General features: G+C 45.3%; 2 protein-coding genes across 2 annotated transcripts in view; one reads left to right on the forward strand and one right to left on the reverse strand.

Annotated features, from left to right (window-relative positions):
• LOC126568516 (transmembrane protein 222) overlaps positions 1-27407 on the forward strand; it is a 482151-nt gene that overhangs the window by 363539 nt on the left and 91205 nt on the right. The gene's annotated exons all lie outside the window — the stretch shown is intronic.
• LOC126567857 (uncharacterized) overlaps positions 1-27407 on the reverse strand; it is a 48077-nt gene that overhangs the window by 3518 nt on the left and 17152 nt on the right. The window contains exon 2 of the mRNA XM_050224179.1: positions 10429-12692. Coding sequence (XP_050080136.1) covers positions 10429-12692 — 2264 coding nt within the window. The remainder of the gene's footprint in view (positions 1-10428; positions 12693-27407) is intronic.

Genomic DNA, 27407 nt, shown 5'->3' on the forward strand with positions numbered 1-27407 from the left:
CGCCATTCGAACTCCATCCATATCGAAGATCTTCAAGCTTAATGCATGTAACGGATCACGAACTGTTCGCGAATGTGGTGTAGAAAAAGCAAACTATTCTAATCAAGCTCAAATTTAGGCATGTTCCTGGTCCAAAAAAGGCATTAATAGCGGTACCGACATTTTCATATTGTTCCACTGATTGTGAGTCATGTAGACGCAGTAACGGTGATGTGCTTTGCAAAAATGGAAGTTGCGGCAAAACATTTAAGAGCTTCACACAAAGCGAAAGAAGAAGTCGGTAGTAAATCTTTTTCCAATTTCTATCAATTAAGACTTCTGAGCACGTCCTCTACCCCGACTAATGCTGTCACGCACGCAGCAAATGGTAAACGATCATCGACAACTCTGGCCGTTGACCGGGCGTCGTGGAGTGACTTAGAATTGGCGGAAACGTGGTGAATTCTCGCAGGCTTGTAACTCTACTGTCCGGAGAATTCTGAGAGCAGTTTCTGACCTGATAGATACGCTGAGTTGATCTTGAAACTAATGAAGAAAGGGGAACAGTAAAAACAAACAATCCCAATTGGATCCGAGAGTTGAAGTTGAAGACCTACCCAACTCATGGCCATGTGGACAACGGCACACGGCGGATCGAAATTACACGAGGAATCCCGTATACAAACCGTTTGAATTGATTCCATTGAAAAACAAAAATAATGCACATTATGCGTCGACGGTTACAATCGAAATCCAGTTACGACACACGAAGGGTCATGAACAAACCACCCATCCCGCACGAGATCTGACGCGTACGCCGTCCCCTAGGTGAAGGCCACGGCGCAGATGGATTATGGGGAGAGAGAGAGAGATAGAGAGGTTAGTTTTTTCCAACAAAATCGTGCCATGTTTCCTCACGCAATCAAATCTAACCGGACGAGTCAAACAAGCATAATGATCCGACCGTGTGGGCGTGCTCTGGCAGGTACCCTCGGAGATCTGGCGGGCACGTGGATTTGAAGTACAGCTGCAGTGGTCTCGAGGGACAGAGCAACTGCTCGCGATTAGGTCAACAAACAACAGCATTAGAAAAGCCACATGTGAGTTAAACGTTCGGTTGCAGACAGCGGACCAGCACGGTCAGGTAAAATGTGTGTAGGATGATGGCAAAGCAGTTCGAGTTGGTGCACCCTTCTGCAACGATTTTTTCGTCGTTGTTGTTCGCCGTTGTTGAATCACCTGCGATAAGAGAGCATTCGAACCGGTGTGGGCGTCCTCCTTCTTGTCCTCTTGGGTGAGGTACGGTCGGTAAACGCCAACAATCAACACATATCGATTGGTTGTATGGGTAGAGTAGAGATAATCACCATGTTGGAAAAAGACCTTCGGAACTATTTTTCTCCCCATCCCGTTGGCTGTAAATAGTAACGCACATTAAACACATCGAATCGGAGATTTTTGGGGCTTTCCTGGCGCTTTTCGAACAGTTGATAGTTGACTGTTTATTTAAACGATACGCATTGTCGAGGCCAGGCCTATGGCATTAATCTTCACGAGTTTGTTTAGGGAAATGGTGTTGTGACTTCGAAGAAATAAATACATTTTTCATTGGAATTGATTTGTGGCTCAATCACCATCTGTTACGATGTAACGATTCTGTGGTGATAATGTCCGCAGTCAATCGAGTTAATGATTTCATCTATCGAGCCTCAGTATTATATGGGTGCAGGTTTTGGAAGGCATTGTGTTAGAAAGTTTAAATGTCGAAGACTTCCATATGCATCAACGACTTTGTCTTTGGGGCATCGAGAGAAAGGATCAAAAAGAGCTGCTTGACGATTGACATTTAATGTCCGACAGTCTCTTCCTGGAGCTTTCGTTGAGTAAAAAACTCACCTTCAAAAAAAGAGGGACACCCTCTCATCGCGATTCTAGGGCAAGAAATCTATTTTGCTCCAATGTCCGCTGTAATGGAAACCTAAACACTAGCCTAATAGACTTGTGAACTGGAACCACCTTACAACACTAATGTCTTACTAAAAAAAAAAAAGCAATCCCTATTACCTCCTCGCTGTATCTCGATGACGCCATAAAACAATCCGTTCCAGTCGGGATTCTCCCAATCTGCAGTTGGAGAAAGAAAACAATAACCGGACCATTCAGCCACCGAACTTTCTTCGGTTGTAAAACAATGGCACATAAAATGGTAAGCGTGCTACAGCAAACGCGCTCGCAAAAATAGTAATTTAGTCTCTGGACCTGGCTGATGAAGTCCGAAAAGCCTAATTCCGGTGCAATTTCTTTCGCTTCCAGATTAATAGCATCATCCGAATGGGCAAGTCTACTTCATTCCGTGCTGTAATGGACCGACCCACCCAACAGCTCATCTCGAGCGTATTAATTCCCTGGCGGTGGCTTCCGTATCTTTAGCGATACGATTTCAACCAAAAGGTCATCGCGATTTGTGCAGACATTACGGTACTTTGGCGGAGATTATCACAACTCCGCGCGGTAGGGTCTTCTAGTCGTTAGAGCTGTGTCATAAAGCTTTTACCGGTGCGATTGCTCCATGCAATTGCTTTTTTAAATTTTTTATCACTATTCCTACGTACGACTGTAGCAAGCTTAATCTGGCTCTTAAGCGTCTTATTATGTTGTAAATCTATCAAAGAAAACACCCGCACCGAAGTAGATCACTGTGTGGGGTTCGTTCGTTGATGTTCTTAATTACTAAATCTACCCGATCACAACCTACGCGAAACGCGATCGCGCGAACATAATTACAAATCAATCGATCGGTTCTCGCGCAACAAACTCGCGCTTTTTATGTTCCCGCCCACACGGTGGATTCGGTGTTTCGTGAAACACACACACGCGCACTTTAAAATGTCCGATCCGACGACGTCCATCGGGGCGAGTGAGCTGCCCACGTGGTACAAATAATGTTGCTGTTTATTTGACACCCTTGCACATCTCGCATATGTTCGCCGTCAGGGAAAACGATCCACTTCTCGGCCTCTAATGAAGCCATGGATATGTGCCGCACTGCCTGGATGATTGCTTCACCGAGAGAGGCTAGATTGACGCGTTTGAGTGGTTTGACAGCTTTTATAGTTGCCGGCAACCGTCGCACGCGTGTCGACGACGGTGACATTTGGTCAAACGCGATCCTGTCGTCGCGATCACTTATAAGGCAGATGGCGAATGGAAAAATGGTGGCGCACGCAAACGGTTTGTCTATTTTACATGTTTGTTTTTCGTGTGACGGACAACAATGTCCCTGACGCCGTGGGCTGACAAGAGGGTTTTTTGTTAATAGAAATTTGATACATCGGTGGGCAGTTTTGTAGCCATTTTGGGATGCTAGCTATAGAGTCTTGTCGTACGCGTAGCGCCACTGACCGTGGCAATGTGCTAGCGCGCTTGATCGTAAACCGATGCTACTGAAGGAGGTCTGCACTGCTGATGACCCATTCCGAAGCTCGTTGTAGGTTATGAGAAGTAGCTCAGCGGTAGGCAGAGAGTGATTAGGCAAAAACAAAAAGCGGGCTAACTAGTTCAAATTAAGAACTGGTAACACAAGGTATTAAACCAATACCATACGCGTCTGATCCATTTCTAGCCGATCTTGCACGAGAGGGAACCATTTAACATTGAGAAGGAATTATAGCTCACGGTTTGCTGTTGAGGGGACCCCCAAAATAAGACTGTTTTGGATGATGGTCTAAAATTGGGACGAAGTGGTACTAACGGCATCGACATCTCAATTACTTCACACTTGTTAGACGGTATTGGATAAGTACGTTACAGACAGAGAATCAAGTTATTGTGCGTACTATAATTGATAAATGATACAAAATTATGGGAAACCGTAGCACAACTAGATCCGTCCATATTAGATACAGTATTAAAAGTATCTTTGTAAACCTTAACTGATTTAATAGTTATATGCTCAGACAAGCTACTTATTATCCGGTTGTTACTTGAGGTATAGCCGCTCCAACAAAAAAACAGCACCCAAAATATAGATCTCACTCTAAAATTGGTTTCCCTCTCCATCCGGATCCGGAGACCCACACCGTAGTAGTAGGGCAAGAAAGGGAGAAAGACAGCAACACCTTCCCCACTACTCCGGATTGGCACAATAGGGGCCATCATTGCATGCCTCTTAATTTGCCGACACCAATTTTACACATAGCGAATCGATTAACCTAGACCGACCGAGGTCCGAATCAATCGCCAATGTTGGCAACATACAGCGAAGAAGATGAACATCGAGGAAGTGATCAACGGACAGCAAATGCTGTTTTTTTTTCGGCACTTGTCGTCTACCTACTGTCATCACCTTTTACTCGGCAAACCTACAACACAAAATCTCGTCTAATGTCGATCACATTAAAATGGGAGGTTAAGTGTGTCCCGCGTAAAAAAAAGGTCTCGAGAATCAACCAGCCTACCGCATTTGCCAAATTTCGTTTAAGAGCACACACAAGTCACCATGACATGAGAAATTGAGTATTCCGCGGCAGATAGGGCTGATGCCGGCAAGCGATTATTGTACGTAGCTTAGCGCAAGTCCCACACCATACCGCAGCACGCCAATTTAAGGCCCGCCGGACTCGGGGAAGTAAAGAAGCTCCAGTAGCTTGGAAAATCCTTCCGTATTTTTAAGTGGCAAAAGAATCTGTGCCTGTTGCTTTAGGTTAAGCAACCTAACCGAGTAGCTTGTCCACTTCTTATGTCCAAAGACATCAAACCGGGAGCTGCTGATTTTATCCACATTCTTCCTTTCCCTGAACCTACATTGATCTTGCGCCTACAGACGGGTTTTGCTTTTGATTTCAACACGGTTTACCTGTCCCTCTTTATGGAACGATGGAAGGAATGCGCTGAAATTGACCGGGTCAGCTTAAGGAAAAACGCGAATAGATGAGAACGTACGTTGTTGTTGAATCATCTTGCCTAGATTTGTTGGATCGATTTCTGCTCGTTTGCTCATTACCCGCGGGAAACGGTTCGCGTGGACTGTTCAAGGTCGTCGCGATGATTGGCAAAAAAAAGAGGCAAGAAAACAAAAAAAAAATACCTGGAATAGATCTCCCTCGTGTCAGTTCTTGTGGGGCTGGCAGCATTTGTAAGTCGAAATAATTGGTACTTGGGGATCGCAGTTTTACTTCCTGGATTAACTGAACCGATCGAAGCCTATGTTGTGCGGCAGATTAAACTGTGCCAACGATGCTTCTTCGTGTTTGGACAGCGTGGTTTCAATGCTTTGGGAGCATAACATGCTGGTAGGCCAAACAAAGAGAACGAGTTTCCAATGGTGGACGTATGATCTTTATCCGATCAAGTTTTAGCGTGCTCGGTAAATCGATGGGTGAGCCCGCCGCAGTTTGTAGTGTAAAAACCGTGGATAATGTTGCTGTTGGCAATTAGGACAGTTTAGCAGCAGCAAAAGATCAATTAGTGCTACAATGCTCAGGAAATCGATTATTTATCAAACCAGATTTGAATTGGGTTGTGTGGTGGCGGCGACAGTGGCGCCAGCCTTCGCACGGTAGGACCGGAGTTCAAATCTCATCTAGTCAACAAATCGAGTAAGTCCTTATACCTTATAAGTTGAAAAGATTGAAGAAAAGTGCTCTTGATCTTGACGAGAGCACTCTCTGTTCCATGACGTTAAAGTTGGGTAAATATGGACCAACCTTGTAATGAAAATATAAATTTCAACTGTGACAATGTGTCGCAGAGTACCAAAAATAGATATGCGTGCACCAGTTCTGTACGAGCGGATATGGATTTTGCAAAGCTAATTTTCTTCCTCTTCCAATTGCACCCAAGAAGACTCCTTTGGCAGACAAGCTAAAGTAAGATGCAACCCGACGAAAGTTAATTAAAACATCATGCGAATAAGGTTTGCGCTTCCGAAAGCAGCTCGGCGAACGGTTGCATTCGTTTCACCCCAGCTTTCTTGACCGGCAAAAGGAAGACGTTCAAAATGAGTTTGGACACGGTTTCCTCTTGCTTCATCGATTGAATCTTTCGTTCGATGCAATTCGACGGTAGGATGGATAGGGGAGAAGGACGCAGGGAAAGAAGGTAACACGAAATATCAATTTCATGCCGGAATCGAATTCTGGGCTTATTTAGATTATTAACAAAAACGCTATACTCTCTTTCAACTCTGGCACTGGAATACTGGCGCCCTCAGAATTTTTCCCACTCATCGCCCCAGCAGCCGAATGATGAGAAAGTGACGAACTAAACGATCTCACCGAGCGAAGCTACTGCATCGAGCTGCATCCGGGATCGTCGCGCTGTTAATGAATTGCTTGAACATTGGTTGTTTATTAAAATCGTTTAGCCACCGGTAGACCACCCGACTCCACACCACTACTCGACCGGAATCCCGGAATCCCCGGGCGCACCGTTTTTGGTGAGTTGTTCCGGTCCATCCAACACACTATCACCGGACGCATCTGTGATCGGGTTTTGTTTATTTCGTGCATCGCTTCCATGGAAAAAAAGGTGCTGAAAGCCTAACCATGTACCCCTTGTGCGTACGATCGGTCGAGAAAACAAAGGTTAGGCCCAATTAAATCACCAAAACGAGGAAAAATTATGCATTCCAGCGGGAGGGACAGCTAAATGCGATCACATCCTGTCGTTGTTTCGTTTAGGCTTTCTTTCCTGCTGAGGGATCGTTCAGCTCCAGACCGGCCACCTAGGGTGACAAACGGTTTTTTTTTTCGTAAAATGGATGAATTTATATGCGAAACAGAAGAAAATCAAGCACCACAAATGTGTATCAATTCGAAGTGATATGATTTGGTTGAAATAGAAGCCTAAACGGAAATACGCCACGCTTCACCACGACGATTCAACTCGGTTCCAGGCTTCCGGGAAGATAACAGTTTTTTTTTCTGAATTTGCATCGTCAGCTGAAATTCTCGTCTCGGATTCTGGTACCGATGATCTAATCAGCCATCGGTGTATGATCTTCAGAAAATGACACAAACACTTAAACTACTTTTGCAAACGACTTTACGATCGCTTTAAACTGTCCGACTTCCGACATGGACCTGGCGGGGCAGCTGCAGTTGACATATTTGGGTTTTACGATGCCCCGTTTGTTGGTTTGCTGAGAAGTTGAAGCTCTCGCTTTATGATGGTTGTCGTAGGATAGACAACAAGTGGATATTCACAAAGATGGTTGCGTGATATTATGCTCATAAAGATAAGAGACAGATCTGTGGTTCTGTGGGCTGGTTTAAAATGGTTAGAACAAAAACAAAAAAAGACATAAAACGATACTCCAAACTTGGAAATTGCAATCTTGCTGCATTTTTTCCTTTCTATTACGAGAGATGACACAAGAGTTCTTTGTGTTTGATTCAATCGAGACGAGATCAGGTAAAATTGACACTATGACGAGATGTCAAAATTAACTAAATACGCAGCAAAAAGCCTGTGAGGCTTGACCTCATGAGAGATCTGCGTTCGTTGACTTACGTTACACGTAGTTCCTTCATACCCATTAGTGGGATCAGTTAGCCGTCAGTACGGGAGAATGATCTGGATTGGTTTTGAACCCCGGTCCGGATTTCAAGACTGGTGCCAGTGCGATCTCTACCACCGAACCATCCCTAGTCCAATCAAGTGTAAGATCACCATGACTTTCGCTACTCCGCCGGCCTGCCATAAACTTGATGATCCATGATTAGAATATCAAAATATATTAATCATACCACTCGTATCCGAATTCTGATCAGTTCCGAAATCCCAGGACCCCTTCCTATTCACCTTTTCTCAAGAAATAATGACTTATTACACAGTGTAAGCGTTTAAACCGATTTCTCATCAGCAAAATTAGGCCAGTGCAGGGCACGCAGGGCAAGAAACGACAATGAGACATCAACAAAACACAAAATTAGGCGCCATGGCAAACCACCGCCAACGAGCATGGGAATGGGTTCATCTGTTCGAAATGGTAACAAAAATTAGTCCAAGCTGTATGATGATGCCGCGAAAAACGAAAAACACACAAAACAAACTCGTTCTGTCCACATCTGCCCGTTATGGAAATAGCTTGTTAGGTTTTTTTGGAACCACATTAATGAAAAGCTACAAGAAGGGACTGGCTTCTTGGAGCTGTTGACTGACTACAACCGCGGTAGCTACAACTGCTCAAAGGGCATAGATGAAACACCTGTTCTTGTGGTTGGATACGTAACTATTTACCCTGGTCGTTGAGCTATTACCACTGTCAGTACATCAGGTTCAAAGTAAGTAGATTAACTCTTACGGTGACTTCCGTTCCATTCTTTCTAGCAAGCTCAGTAGCAACAGTGGAACGGAAGTGCCCAATTTTTACCGGAACTAGCGCAATCATTTCAACAAACTCTCCACCGGCTGGGATGATGCTTTAACAAGAGTTGACGCGCTTATCCCTCGGCGGCTTCTTTAAATTAACCGACGTGACGTACGGCACACTTATCGACCGACAATCAACTCCACCAGCGCGCGCGAGAGTTATTAATCATGATCAAGGTTTGATGCACTAATTCACACAAAATCTGGCCGTTGTGTCTCTTGTGTTGCTGGCTCGATCATCGGGTCCACCAGACCTCCTTTCCAGCTTTTTGATCTGATTGCGTGTTCCGTTCCGAGGAACACAAAAAATAAACAGAAAAGCTCTAGTCAAGAAATTCCCGAGAAAGAATGGGAGGCTATACATGTGCCCTGGCCTTCGACAATCAGCGCGCTCAGGTTCCACAGTGCTCTGCCCGCTTGCGATCGGACGGTCGATCAGATGTTCGCGATTGTGAACCATTCCTAGACTCGCAACCATCGAAGTCGGCATTTGGTCGGCATTAGCTGTGGTATGTGACATCGGTATCCGCGGTACCAGTGTGCCTATGATTAATTGGACCTTCCGGTGGAATCGGAGCAGTCATGCCGAGGTCGGTACGTATTGGGCAAAGCGTTGCTGCTCGTTCTCAGCCCCATCCCAACCGAACTACTTACTTACGGAAAAGGGGTTGCAGCGCAATTCCGTGCACAACCTGTGACTGTACGACATGTAACCGCTTATGGTTACAAATTGGTCATCGTGTTGAACGGTTCGTCCGAATCAACAGCGCAACTTTGAAGTGATTCCACCGGTGTCGGCAGGTTCTTTAGTCGGTGTTAAAGGCCCCACACCGAACAATATACCCGAGCTATAAATTCATACCTCCGCGGAGCTGTCCCCGTCGTTGGAAGAGCGAGAGGCAAACCAAAGTAAAACCTTTGAAATTATAATACGGTCCATGTTTTATCGCGAGTAACCGGCAAAGAAAAACTGAGCGAAAAAAACCCTATACAAGAAACTGTGACGGGTCACGCAGATGCCCCCAATAAAAACAAAGCTCCAGAACCGAAAAGCTCATATTAACATTTTAAATTTTTCCCCAAAAAAAAAATCATTCAAATAAATCTAAAGACTTGTGCCCTCGCTGTTCCCAGCTCTCAACATCTAATAATTACTCGGGTCACGTGTAGGAGTGCATTCGCCACAGTCCGAACTCGCTTTGGCTTTGATCAGTTCCGACTTTTCCGGGCGTTAGAGGCACATCGACGCCACGCATAAACGGGGAAGAGGACCGAGAGCTGACAACAAGACTTCTCCTCGTCGGACACGAACGGTGTTGATTCGATAGAAAACTTAACCATCCGATCGTTTTCACCACCCGGTGCGTCGTGTGGGTGTGAAACTAATCACCTTTCTGTGGCCTAAGGCGATTGTTCGCGTGGAGTTGTCTCGCAAAGGGGTTCCCCGCATTTAGTGATTATTGTTCTAGGCAGCGATCTGAGGCCGGGGAGGTTCATCCGCTCTTACATCGTCGTACATGATTAGCATAATAATGTTTACAATCATATAATGCAATCAAGGCAGAAGCGTTCTTCGGGGGGCGCTGCTGAGGTTCTGAGGCTTCTGAACAAACGCTGGGAAAAATGTTGTAACGGAACGGAGATGTTACCGGAACAACAGTGGGCCCAATTAAACGTGCTACATCGTTTGTATTGCTACTTCAACACTTACTTACAGCACAATCAGCTGATCTGACCCTGAAAACCCGCAGAGAGGAGCTGCTAGTAAGGAACTGGTGCTAGAACTAATGTTTCCCGTTAGAAAAGACGACACTTCTTAATTACGATGATCTGGTGCAGATTGTTCCATAGTGTTCTTTGTTTTGTTCTAATAAGTTACACTTTTTGATAATATGATCACAGTTCAGATTTTCCTATTGCCCAGAAATACTATCTTCTGACGTTTAACTACACAAAGCAAGATGCACCTCTCAGACCTGCTCATAATTTCAAAACACGAAACACCAATACATCACACCGGCAAAAGGAAAAAAAAATCACATCTTTTCAAAGAGTCCCTGCTGTTCTCTCACTCACCTGTTTGGATTTCCGGTCACGTTCCTGCGTAGTTTCCGTCTTTGACTGTTGCATTTGCTGCTGTTGCTGCTGCTCGCGCCTATTGCAACTGCTGAGCTGCGTCAGCTTCTGTATCGTCGACTGTTTACTAACATTCCCACCGTAGCTGACGCCATTGTTCGGCCCACCGCCAACGATTACCTTATCGGTTCCGGTGCGTGTACCGACCGCGGAAGTCACCGACCCGTCCTCGACTCCATTTTTGGACGGTGCACTGTTACCGGCTGCTACTAGTAGCGGTCCCGATTTACCGTTCTGCTTGCGGCTGCTAGCCGCGTCCGTCGTTTTATCGCCCGACGAAAGCCCACCGAGACCGTGCTGATGCATCATCCGGTTCAGCCGTCCGAACAGACCGATCGATTCGCGCTTGGACGATTTGTCCCCAGCGTGCGACGGTGTACCGGCAGCATTCGATTTCTTTACCGGCGACAGGTTTATCTTGATGTTTTTCAACGGCGAATGGCTACGGGGTCGTACCTTGCGTGCGTCCGATAGCTTCTTCACAACGGCCACCGGTGTTGGGGATGGTACTGGGCTCCCGCTGTTGCTGGAAGACATCTTTGATGGGCGCAATCGACTCAAGTTCATGTTTTCTACCCGCTCGCGCAGGCTGACCCGTCCACCGATGGAAAAGTTTGGTTTGGTCGTAGCAGACTGGTGTTGATCGTCGGTGGTCCGATTACGCTCCTTGGCTGCCGGTTCTGGTTCGGGCTGTTTCTTTGGTGTACCTTTGGCGGAAGTGTCGAGCGAGTGTCGCTGGGAGTCAAGTTTTTGTAGCGCCGCATTAAAGTCTATGCTCCGGTACCAGGTTTTGGTGCGTTCTTTGCGCGGGCTTGGACTGTGGTCCGCCGCTCGTAGGGTAACCTTTTTCGATGCTGCCACATCCGCCAGCATTGTTTCGCTAATGTACGGTAAGCTGACAGGGCCATCGTCTTCATCCTGCTGTTCAGGGGGGAGCGTGTCCGGACGATCGGGTCGATCTTCCTCATCCAGGAGCGGAGTTCTATTACCGTCCGCTTCATCCTCTTCATTGTAGCGTGGAGCCTGTACACCGCGGTGAGGAGTTCGTTCACTAACCAGTGGCGAAGGCACATAGAACGTTGGTTTTGTTGGTGTTGCTTGCACGCTGGCGGCACCAGGAGTTCCGGGAATTTGGAACACCTCCTGCACCGAAAGTGCTCTCCTTTTGCGCAATCCCGCATGTATTCGGTTAAACTTACTGCGCAGTAACTGCTGCACCTCGTGAATGGACGATTTCTGACCCGGTAGACGCATCGACGCCGACTTGAACGTCTTCAGACTAGGCAGCTTAATTTCCTTTGCCACTTTGATGCCCCCGTTGCCCTCAAGACCTGTACCAATCCCGGCGGCAGCATCGGTCGCACTCGTTCGCTTCACATCCGACAGCTCGTCGTAGTACTGTAGCTTCTCGGTGCGGAAGATACGCTGCGGTGGTGGTGCCATATTGTCGCACATGTTCTCGTACCGCTGCACGTTGTACTCCCAGTCGATGCTGTGCGCACTGCGCCGCTGGGGCGGATTCACGTGTATTCGATGAGCGTACGTCTGGTGCGCACCTAGACGCCACAGCTTGACATCGCTCGGTTCGTGCGTAAAGTGTTGCCAGTAGTCGTCACCGGGCAGGCCTAAGGCTGCTGCTGTCGCCGGTATGGCTGGTGGTGCACCGATGGTCGAGGAAGACGAGGCAGATGCGGAGGAAGAGCTCGAATGGCGAAGCTCCCAGTTTTTTGGATCGTATCCGGACACAAGCGGTGGTCCGTCCAGCAGATGACTGCCGGGCAGTGGATAATCGACGAGCGGATGATGATGGAGCTGATGTTGCTGCTGCTGCTGCTGCTGCTGATGCAAATGGCTGTGATGATGCTGATGATGTTGATGGTGCGGATGGGCCCGGTGCGACAGATGGTGAAGTTGGTGATGGTGATGCGGATGGTGACCGTGGTGATGATGGTGGTGCCCGTGGTACAGTGGATGGTGGTGATGGTGCGGCTGGGACGGTGACTGCAGCTTCGACTGGCTCGGTACGAGAGCGGCACGAGGCGGAACCGGTGAGCCAGTCGCCGTACTGATGATCTGATAGTGACCTGGATGCTCGGCCAAGATAAAGTTGGTGTCCGAATCGAGCGATGCCGGACCGGAGACTGATTTGAACGATGCACAGCGGCGTCGTAGCTTGCTCCACTTCTGCAAGATGCCCGCGGAATCTGGGAACGATAAACGAATGTCGGAGACGACGATTAATACAAGAGAGTTATTATTGAAATTAATTGACGCTCGCTCCGCCCCGGGTCGGAGGCACGCACCGCTCAAGGAAGAATTCCCAGTTACGATTGTGCTTTTGCTGCACTGTTTACGAGACGATTGGTCCGAGTATGCACACAACGCATATGCACACCCGAGCCCTTTGGAGATGTGAATATGACTGACTTTATTTGTCTCAGTTCAGTTCGAGCACCGCGAGTTGCCTTCACCCAAAACCCTAACCCACACAATAACCCAATCCACGCATCCAAATGGGAAGAACGTATCCAAACACTATTAGCATGCTTCTAGGTGCATGTGGTGCATCATCCGTACAACGACTTCCATGTGAAGGGCGATGCCTCCGAGTGGTTGTGTCATCTGCCGAGGGAGCACGAGATCGGCATGGATCACAAAGGCGCGATGGAACGATAAATGATTTGTTGCTTTATTAGCTGATGACTATAGCGAGGCGAGGGCTTCTCGGTGGATCCGATGCACTCATACCGATGCGCACTACACTACTCATTTAATTAGATTCACTACATTAAACAAATATGACGAATAAATGAACTGTGCTGTTTGGATCGATCGATGATGCGAACAAGCCGTTCGGAGAGGTGCCTCAGAGCTCGCCCAATCTCAAAGGGATGGGCGTTTTTTTTTTAAGTGTACGTTAAATGTGTGCCGCGACTGTGCGACACTCAAGTTGCGTTGGTGGACTTATTACAACGTGGTTCCCAAAATGGTTCGGCAACGCTGGAAAAGCCTTGTGTAAGGTATGCTAGCAATAATTACACTTAATTCTAGCACAGCAAAGAGCTACCGAGTGGAAACGTTGTCCATCGTAGGCTGCAGACGGTAATGGTGATTTTAATTGGTAGTTGCGCCGTGAGGGTCAACGGCGACAAAGGGAAATACATTCGAGCTGCAGCAGGTGCCTCAGCGGGCGATCCTACGCACTTATCCTGCGCTGCGTGCCGGTGGAGAATCGTGCTGATCACAAGGCTTTTTGGAAGTGATCAGTCGCTCCTCCGTATTATTATAGTCATTTGGAAATTTCAAAAGGTCATAGCATTAGAGTGGGTTGTGTTTTATTAATTTATTCGCAAAATGAAATGCTAAGAAAACAAAAATGATGAACTATACAATTCTAGACATCTTCAGTTCTCACCTAATCATAACTTGGATATCTGCCACAACTGCCACACCTATTTCCAATGTGGTATGTTACACTTCCTGGCTATGGTCACTACAAACACCCACAAACAGGAAATCGGAGCGAGCCCTACATTGTTCAAAATCACTCCAACTTCACGCCAACGTGATCAGCGTGATTGTGGGGGAGGCCAAGTACACATTAGTCACATTAATTACCATCACAAAGCATCATACAACACGCCGGCTATGCGACCTTGTGATCGTGCGTAGACGCGATGTCTACCGTTGCTTTCTGGGTTCAAAAAATCCATCTTTAGAACATTCTGGATCCCCTAAGTCAACCACCAAGAAAATCCACTTCACACCGTAGATATATACGCATATCGTGTTTCGATCAAGACTGCACTTTCGAGACGCAACAATGGACAAATAAATAAGGCAAATATGCATTCGCTTACTCGCTGCACAATCCACAAATCAATCAGGGCTTGAGTGCACGTGTGTGTGCGAGTGTACACAATTGCGACGATGATTGGGTTTGAGATTTCTTGTTTTGCGGCACACCAAGCAACGGGCCACACAATTTGCATAAATTTACCACCGGCCGCCGGTTGACGCTTGGAGAGACGGCGAGGTTAATAGGGCCGTCGAGACCTCTTCGTCGAGATGAACGGTTGAATATTTACAATAAGCTGATACCCTGGTGCCGAGAGTTTTGCTCGTGAAGCTACTTTTTGGATAAAAGCGTCCAGTCAGCACACTTGGCGGGCTTTGCGATCTTACGGACACGAAGGACGTTTATTTTGCTACGTTGCCGATTTAGCAAATGCAATAATTTGCAAGTGCAATGCGATGACCATCGTGATCTCCTCACCGAGAGTATCACTCGAATTGACTTAAGTGGATAATAGGGTGTGCAGAATTTTCTTACGCAACTCTTACACAGTCGACAGTTAGAGGACAACTTATTGCAGAGCAGAAGGTTACGGTGGGTTTCTTGTGACGATCCCTCTCACAAATACCGTTCTAAAGTCGACTTAAGAGCACCGGCTCTCATAAACAGCTTAATCTAGACATCTAGCGACAGACCAGGAACTCGTAAACTTCATATTGAAGTTATTTATCCCACCTATTACAGCAACAGTCACATTGAACTTGAGAGCTCCACCACAAAAAAACGATCGTCTAAAGCTAATGTTTTGTGGCACCTCCAATGGACAGTTAAAAGCCGCCCGTCCGTTACTCTTGTTCTCATCACTCGCCAACCGATAAGCGATCTAGATGCTGACTGCTGTTCCGGCACCTTTTGTTGCAATTGTTTTGGAACGTTACAATACAACCTCTGTTTAACCTCGTGAGTTAAACCCAGTGTAGAGAGGTAATATTCCGGAAAATAGAGATGATGAAGACTTTGCTTTAGCTTAACGCCATTGAAGTGCGTCCTATTGAGTGGACAACGGCTTTTGGTCGTGACTCATCACTAAAACTTGACCACAGACGGTCCATCGGCAGCTGTCTTGCTGGCGCCTGTCTTGCTAGTGCCAAAAAGCGGGCATGGTGACAGTGTGCTAATGCGTCTGCTTGTCCGCACAACTAACTAAGCCGGCGACAGTTGTTCTCGTGTCAGCAAGACATCCGCAATACGGCTACAACAACGCAAACGTTTCATCTGCTGTGGTAGTTCCCAGGAACCCAATGGAACGACCCAATTTTCGTACAGTCGGGGACTTGAGGCACACCTTTCTCCATCTCCAAAATTTTAAATTTGCAAAAAAAAACTGAAGAAGAATCTTTTAAGCGACAGCGATAATTAAGCGTTGCAATTACCACCAAAGTGACTCTAAATTCTGGATGCATCTTATTAGCCTGAATGCCGCTTTCTTCCCTACCGAGAGTCACCTATCTAAGTGATTCGAAAGAAGAATTGGGGTTACCGATTTCTGACGCTCTAGCCTTACCCCGGAAGTACCCGTCAAAAGTGAGGTTTATTTTGATCGGCGCTTTCTCAATGCCACCCTTCCTAAACAAAACAGATCGGTAAATGCATCGGAACCGCCTCACTAACCGACGCTTCCAAGCAACACAAGCCAACAGCTGGCAAAACACAGGATCACACAAGGATACGCCGACCGTCGCACTGTCGATCGGTTCCATTTGGTTTGGTGGCGAGAAGTGCAATTAAGCGTGCGATGCGTATCGAACGCGCAGAGGAGGCCGCAGTCATCCTTGCTTAATGCCTCCACTACACGGGATGATGAATCCAGCGATTTTCGATAGGAACGCTCCGGCTAATGGGGTGCTGTGTTGTGTTTTTTTTCTCCTATCCCTCCCATATGTTTTTACGTTACGTTCCTGTCCGTGACCTTCAATTGTGGCGTTTGGCTTACAGAAATAAGGGAAAGCACGCCCGACGCGACTATCTTCCACGGCTTTAATGCACGAGCATTACGGACCCTTTTAAACCTCGAGCTGAAAGTTGCAGCTGCGCCCAGAACCGGAATCGGACACCGGGAACGTGTAGTTTTCGGGATGTATGGCACACAAGGGTTTCTCCCGAGCCGTTGCATAATGTTTATGCTCGCACATCCGTAGGGACACGGCCGCGAATGACTATTGCTACTCGGCGCAAAACACACGAATGCACATAGAATTACAAGACTCCGGACATGTTGGGTAAAACAGTAGGGGATGTGTTCCTGGGCTTTTGCAATTAAATTTTGATTGCATCACAGCAGGATTGTACTTGCTTTTGGGTGCAATTCCTACCGTTGTCTGTCCCCTAATTTTGAAGCGTATTTTTTTCTTCTCGCCCAAAACTGTTTGCTGTATCGATTGCAATGAGATGAGAAATTGCACCAAATCCAGTGACGATTCTTCCGTTCTGTTGCGTTAGCTTTTGAAGTGCATTTTTGGTGCCGGATATTGTTATTGCAAAAAAAAGAGGGCAAGAACGATAACGCACAAGAGGGTCAATTTATTGATTTGGGCTAAGGGTGTAAGGCTGAAGTAACCGACCGTAGTCTGCAATAGTTGCCACGGCAAGCAGGGGTGGTTTACTGTAGCTGATTAAATTTAATTGCAAGCAACGAAATTGTTTGTGGTTTGTGGTTCGGTTTAGGTGTGTTTGTGTTTGTGTGAGTGTGTGGGAAGTAATTACCGGATGGGAATTTGCAAAGAGCAATAAAACATATGGCTGTAAGGGTGTGATAAATCGATGCCCTTTTGGAAATAATTATATTGATTCCTAGAGCGCTATCGCATCAATTTTTTGCTTTAAATTGTTTGTCCAAAATATCATCATAAATCATGTAACAAACAACATTTCAAATCTATTTAAAAGCTTATCATCAAGATGGCAGATTGATCAGCAAACACTTTTGAATCAAATATTTAGAAAAGTTACATCAAACATATGTTGCACACAGCCTTTTGTTCACCTCAGCGTAATGTTTCCATTTTGTGTAAAACAGTTTGCAACAGACAAACAAAATCTTACCACAGCTTCAAACGACAGAAATGTTGAACTCGAACCAACAAAACACAGTGTAAAAAAAGCACGCGAAAGTCAAACAAACGAAATTTACAAACATTGTAGCGCTTAACACGGCACACTGACCTTGACATTTTGGCTACCAGGTTATGTGGCCATAAAAAAAAATAAAATTGGAAAAAAACGAAACAAATGCATTTCAAACTTCTGTCAAAATTCAACCGATTCCGATTTCTTTCTCGCATTACCATCTTCCATCGAGCGAAAAGGAATCGCCAAAAACAGGGAGTCAAAACTGCGTAATAAAAAACCTGATTGTGGATGCGATCGTAAGGATTGCCGGAGGCACCGGTCGTTTATCAAAACCAACAAATCAAGAAAACACTTTCAGTTCAACGCGCGCGGTTCACTGTGTGGTAGGATCGTGGTCAACGGGTACGGCTGAATCGACGAGAAAACTATCGGCAAAAGACTTGGGGAAAGAATGGATTAAGCAAAGCTTAAGTCACGGTAGGGCATGGTATTAATAGGATTAAAGAGGGAATGTTATGCTCAAAGCCTCAAGATAGAAATACATTACCATCACAACCAAAAGGATGTATTTTTTTAGTATAAAAATAATAACGCAGTGGAGTTCCATCTTAGCCACCATTAATGATAACTCTGTCAAAAGGGTTTGTCTGCCGGATAATTCTCCACAGGCGGTCTGATGCTTTGTAAAAATTGGGAATAATTCGCCCATATCCGTCACCAGTCGGTGCGCGATAGTATCCAAAACTAAATATCCCCGCAGGGCGTGCCCCACATTGGGAAGTTGCGTGGAAGGCAACCAAACGTGTAATCAAATGCAAAACATCAGCAAGCTCACCCAAAACACATCACCGTGAAGATATCACAGAGATCGAAGTCTTGCAGTAACTCACCGCATCGCATCAGCTCATGAATATGTATCAGGAGAGTGGAACATGCTTGCGCGATTGTATTCCCGGCGCGAGCCGTGAGGGTCTCGTCAGATGCAGCAATCACTGGTCCGTCCTGATGACAGGAGAGTCACTTTGGAGGTGATAGGTTGTTGGCATAGACTACATTCCCTGTACCCAATGCTTAACACTCAACGCACGGCGCAATAATGGCAAGATCTTGCACATTGATCGTGGTGTTGCCACTAATCATCGTGCGTGCGGCATTGGTATCGCTGGGCGAACCGAATTACGCAAATCGAATTTCGAATAAGTGACGCTAGTTGGAGACACATATCAAACGGTGGTAGCAAGATGGTTGCGATGTGCCATTTACTTGCATCATCTTCTTTCTTTTGACAGGTATCCATTTGTACCTAGAGAGAAACTGTCAGTTGCTGCTGACTTGAAATGACTTGAGCTTGAAGGGTGAACGATCAATTCCACAATATCGTTACTAGGTTCTGTCTCTCTACTTGTCGCTTATCATTTGCAGCAATCGCGACCACACACGCACATACTGATCGCCGTGTTTTTTTGGTACCAACTTCAACTCGATCTTGCGAAATTCGATCACTCGAAAGTTGAACACCAAGAGAGCAAAAAAAAAAGCCTGAAGTAATAACAGCCACATCGGTTGACAACGATCAATAACCCACCGTTTGACCTACTTGTTCAGGCCAGTACGCGGGCACGCACGGATCTCCCTTATTACACTGGAGGTCACAAATTTTGTGCAAATTTTTGGCACACAATCTTCCTACATTCAAACCCTTTTCCCGCCGAGCGCATCTACTAACACGGCTGTGTGGCTTTACTTTCGCCTCCAGTTTTTTTTTTCGCAGGCGCGCAGTGGATGGTGATTACAGCGCTGCCCCCCGAAAAGCGGAGACCCCCACACTGCGCTGCCATTAATTGCAATGCAATCAATCTTATTAATGTTATTGCCGACGATGAGCTGCAGCCTGACGCAATTTGCGGGGTACGGGGAGTTCGGGTTGCCAATGTCCATCAACTTGTGGGACATTGCTGCTCCTTTCGTTGATATCGATCACCGCAGGCGACCACGTCACGTCGATATGTCCGGTCGGTGCATATCAACGCCAGAAATTTATTGGACCTGGATCGTGACAGCAGCCCGCAGCGGTGGTGATTGCTGTTGGTAAAAGTTTCACGTTGTCCACACGTCGTAAGGTATTGAATGTCTTGTGAACAGAAACAAAAGTCCAACACTAGCTGAGGAAAAGATCTTCCAATGTGGATGAATATCTTTAAAGATACCTAAGATTGCTACTAGTTCTAGTTCCAGAGAAGTTACGCACCAAGAACATAAAATGTGGCAAATAAGCACAAATTCTGAAACATGGCAACATTCCAACCTCGGCGCTCGGATCATGTTTATCCTTCGCATGGCGCACACCAGACAGTACGGCACGATGTGTGTATACACGACCCCGGTAGCCAAAATAAACATTCAACAAACTCTCGCACGGCACACATAACGTCTTGCGGTGATGGTGCAAATATTGTCTTCAACAAAACAGGTTCAGAATGTAGTAAACCCGCAACTCCGGGTGAATGTGAGGATGACAACGTGTGCTTCGCAACGACAACACAAAATCCGGACCCATTTCGAAAACCAAAAGCCACATGCAAAATTGAGATGTACAGGAGGAGTAAAATAGGAAACAATCCATTCCGTTGCGTGTAAGACAAACAATCGATCGACGGTTTGGTACAATAAAGACAGTCAGCAGTGTGATCATTATCGGTCGTAACGCATAGAAGACGTATTGCTGCGTGGTATAGACTCATGATGGGCGGGTCGAACCGAACCTATCGGGGTCGGAGCGTTCCGTAAACGATCCGGAGCGGTTCCGATCATATTCCCAATAACGAGTTCGGATCGACCTGGGGATCGCATCAAAGCATATGCGAGCTCGACTAGAAAACTGGGGTCCCAGTCAATCCGCACCCGTCCTTGGGTTAAACCTGGTACCATTAGGTACGAACCCGACTCCGAATCGTTCCGTAAAAAAGAGTCGCATGACCCATCACAAGTATAGACGCACAGAGCAATGGGCAATTGTGGTTTTACTTGCGGTATGGTAATTTTTAACGACCTCAGTTACCGCTTGCTTTCGAGCTGCCTGGTAATGAGAAATGACCGTAGGCCACAACATTCCATTCCGATCAGCTGCAATGCGCTCAATGTATCTCTTGGTTAGGTAAGAAGCAAATCAAAGTAAAATAATGCGGCGAAGAAGCAACTTGGTTTCTTACTTATCGATTCGATACGCTTTTGACGCATTCGAGGACAGTTTAAGAATACAAAACGAGTCTTGCATGTCAAACGATACCAGTCTAAGAGATCCAGAAGTAGCGGATCCTTCTTCCACCTCAAAGTCAATTGCTCCAATAACATTCCGTTGGTTTTTGGTAATTTCAGCCTCTCTGCATATCATTTTCGGCATGCTCGAAGCCTTTCAAATTGTTTTGACGGTTTCGAATGGCCCTGAGTATAAATAAACATTGAATTCACAACAGAATCAAAACAATTCACGTACATGCAGCACCTGAATATGGCTTCTTGTGCATGTTACGAAATAAAATGACCTTCACAGACCTTTGTTGTATCTTTAGGCAGTACTACGTTTGTTTCACTCCAATTAATCCTTTTCAGATAATTCATTTTTCTATGCTTCATCTGTCAATTGGAACTTCCAACTGACGTTAAAATTGTATTTATTTTTATAGCCTACCAAATGTTTAGGTCCTCGTTCGACCGAAGAAACCTTCGAGCCCTCTATTTAACAGGTGCCTACCGTAACCGCTTTCCAATTGGTCCCAAATCGAACAGGAAACACAATCACTACTTCCTTTCCGTAGGGCGTGTAGTACAGCCGTGATCGGAAGAAAAGGGTCACCGATAGGTACGAACCTGCGATTGCGGTTTGTTGTACGATATTTATAGCACACAATTTTCCTTCCACGCTCACACACTCGGTTCACTTTCGATTAGCCACACCAAACGTCCGACACACCTTCAACCGTTGCTCGCCGTACGACCAAACCACTCCAGTACGCACCGTGTTCGCGGATCTACTGACGAAGGCACCATCTAACCTACTGACCTCTCTCTGGCGGTTCGGTTAGTCTGCTCAAAATATGACATCTTTACTCGTGTCTTAGACATGCACGCAATATGCACCACCCTCCAAGAGCAGAAAATATAGAAGAAAAAAAAAGATGCAATCCTCCCCCGGTGGGCCAATTACGGACGACACTGACCGCGCGCACGAGCCAATCCGGCTCACGGTCCCATCCAACCGAAACCGAAATCTTCGCACACTATCGGTCATCAGCGCCATCGGACAAGACGGACATCTGCCAAACCCGCCGCCGGTGGCCTTCCTTTAAATTGCTTCTCGTTGCGCACGAGAGCCATACTGACTACAATTTCCGGTCCGAGATATTGCGCGTGGTCCATCCACCAGCTCATCACTGTAGGTGATCGCAACCTGTAGCGCGCAACGGATTACGCAAGCGGTCCCGAAAAACGGTTTCCGACACCAAAACAAAGCGAAACGAAAAAAAACCAAGCCTCCATCTTTCATCTCTTACCCGGCCTAAATGATGTCTTACGAGCGGAGTTTGTCGATCAGTGACTTTTTGCTGCTTCAAAGTTTCATGCAAACGCAGTCTTTTAAAGCCGGTAAAGCTCAGCAGTAGCTCGTGTTCCGGTCCGTTGCGAATTAATGTGGACCCGTCCACCGTGCATCTCCTCGCGCATTGATAGCAGCAGGCGCACGTCAGCAGGTGCAATTGACTGTGCAGGTTAAGCCGTTGATCTGTGAATGGCGCACGCTTTATTGAATGCAGTTTTATGGAGGATGGGCCGGTTGTTGGTTTGTGTACCAAAGCATAACCAAATGACCCTGATGGTTTGCGAAATTTAAAGCTTCAAGCCGGACTGCATGGATGGTACGCATCAGGTGAGATATCTGAGCAACTTTTAAGATACAACGCTGCTTGCCAAACTTCACATCCGCCGTGGTGTTTTAAAGCTCAGCTGCTGTACTGCAAGAGCTGCTAATTAATTAAAGCATGTATGTGGACACACACGGGCACACGATTCAATTTGGAAGGCCTGCAAGGCCCGCAATTAAGGTCATATTACGAGCCAGACAAGTCTCCGTGCGATATGAGGGACATCTAAAAGGGTTGACTTTTAATGTGCATAATTTGACTATTATCTCTTCAAAGTTGAAGTGTACTTAACGAGATTTAATTAGCGTTAGATCACAAGCCCTACTTAGGTTTACAGGGAAGGTTGTGTCGTGTTTTCTAAAGAAGGGGCTTAACGACACTTGAATGTTGTTCGTACAGAATATTGGACGAAACCTGATCAACTCTGTGATCCGCTAATGTACGCAACAAAAGTTAGATCGCGGTAAGCTCAAGATCAATGTCTGATGTTTGGATAGAGAAATAAATTCTAGATCACTCAAGCAATCAAATATCCTTTGATCTAGAACCGCTGCTTTGAACATCTTTCCCTCCAAAACAAAAAAAAGGATCAACTTCTCCTCTTTCTACCCTCATATATGGAGCCCACCTTCCTAGACCCATCTAATCTCGATCGTAAATGATGGCTTTTCGTTCGGTTCCTGCATAAAAACAAACCCTCTCCCGTATGTGCAGGGCGACATAATCAAGGGCACTATAATTAATTCTATTAGCCCACGGATACCCCCAAGACAGTACCGTGGGATCGGATGCAGGATGAAAAGGTACAGGACACAATGCAGTAGCCTAGAATTCGGATTGACGTCTTCTTTTGTGGTGCATTTTAGGCAGGGGGCATCGATTTTCTTTTGTGTGCTTTCGAATCGATTTTCTTTTCGCTGCCTTTTGTACAGCTACGTGCTTCAAACGATCACTCGTAATTCCCAAAAAAAAAGTCTAGCAAGGAACCTGATCATCCCTAGGCAGTGTGCAAAGGAGATGAGATGTGGCTGATGGCCGTGACCGTGACGCAGGAGAGAGCTTCCGTGTTCCGTCGTTAGAAAAGACGTGATTTAATTGCTCACAACGGGAGATGCCCTGGTCGATGGCAAGGAAAGCAAAAAAAGGAACTGGAGCTCAACAGACCAAATGCATTTGATACGTTCGAGATTTTAATTGCTTCTTTTTAAAAAAAAAAAAGTTCCAGACACACACAAAAGACATGTCCCGAAATGTCTTCAGGTTCGGGAACGGCAGAGAGAGCAAAACAGGACGTGATCGAAGAAAAAATAAATGGGTTATAAATAAAGATTAGACAAGAAGCTGGAGAAGGCCTTAAAAAACCCTTGGAGGAAAATGAAGGTGTTGTAAAGCTGAGTGTAATCGACCATCACTTCAAGGCTGTTTGAGCGTTTCTTCTTGTCTTTGCCGCATTATCAACGCAAAAGTTACAGGATCAATAGTAACAGTTTTATTAATTTTAATTAACATAATCTTTACAGCACGTAACTACAGCTTTACTACACACGAGCACCCAAGGCACAAGGAACGATTGCCCTTATCCCGCATCGGAATCGGATTAGCTTGTGATCAAATCGAGCGAACATCGGCTTTATAACACTCAGACTCAGACTGTTGTCATAATTATTATCTGATATTAACAGAAAAAAAGAAAACGGACCTCGGTACAAAAATATGACGCGATAAAAGCCGGCCACCACGACTCTTTTTCTCGCTTCGATCATGGAACCGGCAAGCTAACGGAGCTTTTACGTATTGTGAAAGCAGGTGCCTTCCTTTTTCCCAGCCGCTGCCATCAACTGAAATGTGTTTCCCTTTTTCTCCCTTTAGGATGATGATGGTACGCTCAAAAAAAAAAAAAGGTACCGAAAGCCCTTTTGCGGTTTAGGGATGGAAGCGGTTCGAGAGCTACCTGTTCACCTCCATCAAAATGCAGGTTTTCTCACGCCGACCTGCAGGAAGCCTGCACTAGCCGGGAATGGTTCCTATCTACTATCTCATATTAGCATAGGTATTGAACTAGAGAGCGGCAGCACCATTCATGCTGCTGCCCTCAGCTCGATCGGTAAACAGAGCACATTGAAAGAACCCGCATTTTAACGCACCACAACGTAACCACAACACATAGATACGAGCATGAAAGAAATGAACCTAAGCGAACCTTTTTCCCTTCAAAAACACACACAATGCATTTTTGTACGTTAGAGTAGGAAGTGGTGAAAGTGATGCGCTTTGTGTGGTAAAACATTTCGCTTACAAAGGCGATAAGTTCTACACATTTAATGCGAGTTACCTCTTCTTACACTACTCCCATGATTGGTTTTATTTCGCAATGGTGACATCATACTCTGATAAGAGTTTTTCTTTAAATATTGGTAAACAAAACGTTTACACACCCATGCCAACTCTAGCAGACTTGAGAGGTTCTGGCTGATAAGTGCGATTTTGAATCAAACCTTAAAAAATCAATTTACGAATGTTGAAATTGAACTTACAACAGAACTTCGCATTATCGCTCTTGTATACACAAAACCATCTCTCCACCATGTGTGGTTTCGTAATTTGTTGACAGTGGCTTTGTAGTATACAGTTGTGTGAAAAATAATAGCAGAGAACTTAAAAATATTAATGCACGAAATGACGAAATGCACGAAAAATGTTTAATAATTTAAAAAATTACCTTTTGTCGTTTTGACACAGGGTTTCGAAAGTTTTGACGGTTAAGTTTTTCATTTTGTTTTGATAAGGGCTCGTTGCCCACTCTTTAATAAGATCCTCGAAGAAAGCATCGCACGCAACTGCGATTTTCGTTCTTTTCGAGGAACATTACAATATTTTGATCCGATCGTTGTCATTTGAGAGCCGCTTTAGATCAATTTATGAGCCAATTATATGTTACTAGTACTTGCTGAAGTAACTTTTCCTCCTGCTCATTTGTCGAAAAAATAACGATTGTATTATTAAATAAATATTATCTTTACATAAATAATCCTGGCACATCATTCAGACCGTACTTCTATGCGCAGTGCTCAGTTATGAGTAAAATCAAGTCAAAAATGAAAGGCTAAGACCTCTCGAATTTTTAGAGCGAAATAACAAGAGGAAACTCTGGAAAAAACATAAAAAAATATAAATGCCTAATGTAAAGAGGTTTGCATTTTATCATGCAATTTTTTTTTTCTAAGATCAAAACATATTTGCCGATATTTTCCAAATTAATTATAGTACTCATTTCAAAACTCAGTCATCTTAGTAAAACGTGGTTTAACAAAGCATAATGTACCTGCTGTTGTTTTGAGCATTAACCGTATTTAATTTTTCTCTTTTACTCAATTGAACTGGAAGTAATCCAACCTTACTTCTAACACAAAAACTAATCTTCTAATCAAACTGAGTAACCTGACTCCCGCACTATAATCCGGGAGTATTCCTTGAAAAGTTCCAACTCGTTTTGGGAGGGAGGAAATAGAAGTATCGTTGTTAGTATGTAGTCTCCCATCCAAAATAAGCAACAAATGCTTAGCCAACCTACAAAGAGGTGGGAATGCAGAGCATGCGAACAACACACATGGAGAGCATATATGCTGGTTGATTCATAGCATATCTTATCAGTTGTTCGTTTCCCTTTCGGGGCCGGAATTGTAGTGAGAAAAAAAAAAGTGTCCCTTCTAGGACTGTAAGCGGCCTGGGAGTTCAATAACACCGTGCATAGTTCACACCGGTAGGAAATGTTTCTACACGGTTCAACTTCGATGCCACCCAACAATTCTTGCAATGAAATTGGAAACCATTTCGGTTTTTTTTCCTAGAGCATTATGGAAGAACCATTCCTTACGACGTAGTTCTCTCTCCTTTTAGATGGTGGTGTAAATGGTGACACGTGTACGTGCGTCCAATTAACGTCCACCCAGGAAATAAAAACCGCCGATTGACATTTCTACGCTTCCGGCCACTGATTAAGTCTCTTAGCTGAAAAGGGGGAGCAGCGGTAAACGATAGTTGCGATAAAAGGGCAAACGGAATAGAAATTGAGATGTTTTCCTAATCATCGCCAGGGCAGTTCCAATAAGAAATGGGGTGCTTTCGGTAAACATTTAATTATTGTGATGTGATACTTTCTCGATCGCACCAATAATTCGTTCTGCGGGTAATAAGTTACATGGAACTCCCTCTTTCGTTCTACTTAGGGTGCAATCGTGCGTTGAACCACGATTTTACACAATTATACGGAGCTCTTCTATTGATAAGAAATAATTGTGTGACTTAATATCAACAAATTTTCCCCCTAGAGCACACCACAATGAGGGCAATATGAGTCAAAAGTCACAATACTTATATTACTCCGTTCCCGTACGGATGTGTCATGGCTGCGACTATAATTAATCAAAATATCAACATCATACCGATCGTGTAAACAGTCGTTAATGGAAGCGCTACGTTAACGTGAGGGTGATGTCAATCATGTTCGATGTACGACGTGTGTACAACATACCTGGGGGGAGCAAGAACGAATAACAAATAATAAGTTTAATAAGGCTTTCCCAGCAAAACAACAACCACACGCACAGGGAGGAGAGAAACCACAAAAGGAACCGTTTAGCGCTGTATGATAAATTACTTTGTTATGACATGGGCAAGTGACAGTACAGGGAGACACTAAAACACGCACTTCAAGACATCTGTCAGAGTGTTACGGGTGCTGTGGTGTCAATAATACAATTATTTATTTTGCATCACGGAACTTAAACAGCTTGGAGGAGAGGGGCACAGACGGTGCAAAGAAAAATTGGACACTTTTAAGATTACTTTTAAAAAAAGGAAAGCTTTAACTACAACACGCTACCCGTGTTGTATTTTATTTGATGGTAGCTAAAAATGCATAGCAGTAATTCTGCGACAGACAATACATCATACTTAATGATTGGCACAGCATTCCCTGAGGCAGTGTACCGGCGGCGCAAATCGTCGCTACTTCCCACTGATGATCTCAGCGATATTTAAATTCTGCCGAGAAAACGTGTGGATCACTGTAACGGATC

The sequence above is a fragment of the Anopheles maculipalpis genome, chromosome 2RL, assembly GCF_943734695.1.
Source record: "Anopheles maculipalpis chromosome 2RL, idAnoMacuDA_375_x, whole genome shotgun sequence".
Lineage (NCBI taxonomy): Eukaryota > Metazoa > Arthropoda > Insecta > Diptera > Culicidae > Anopheles > Anopheles maculipalpis.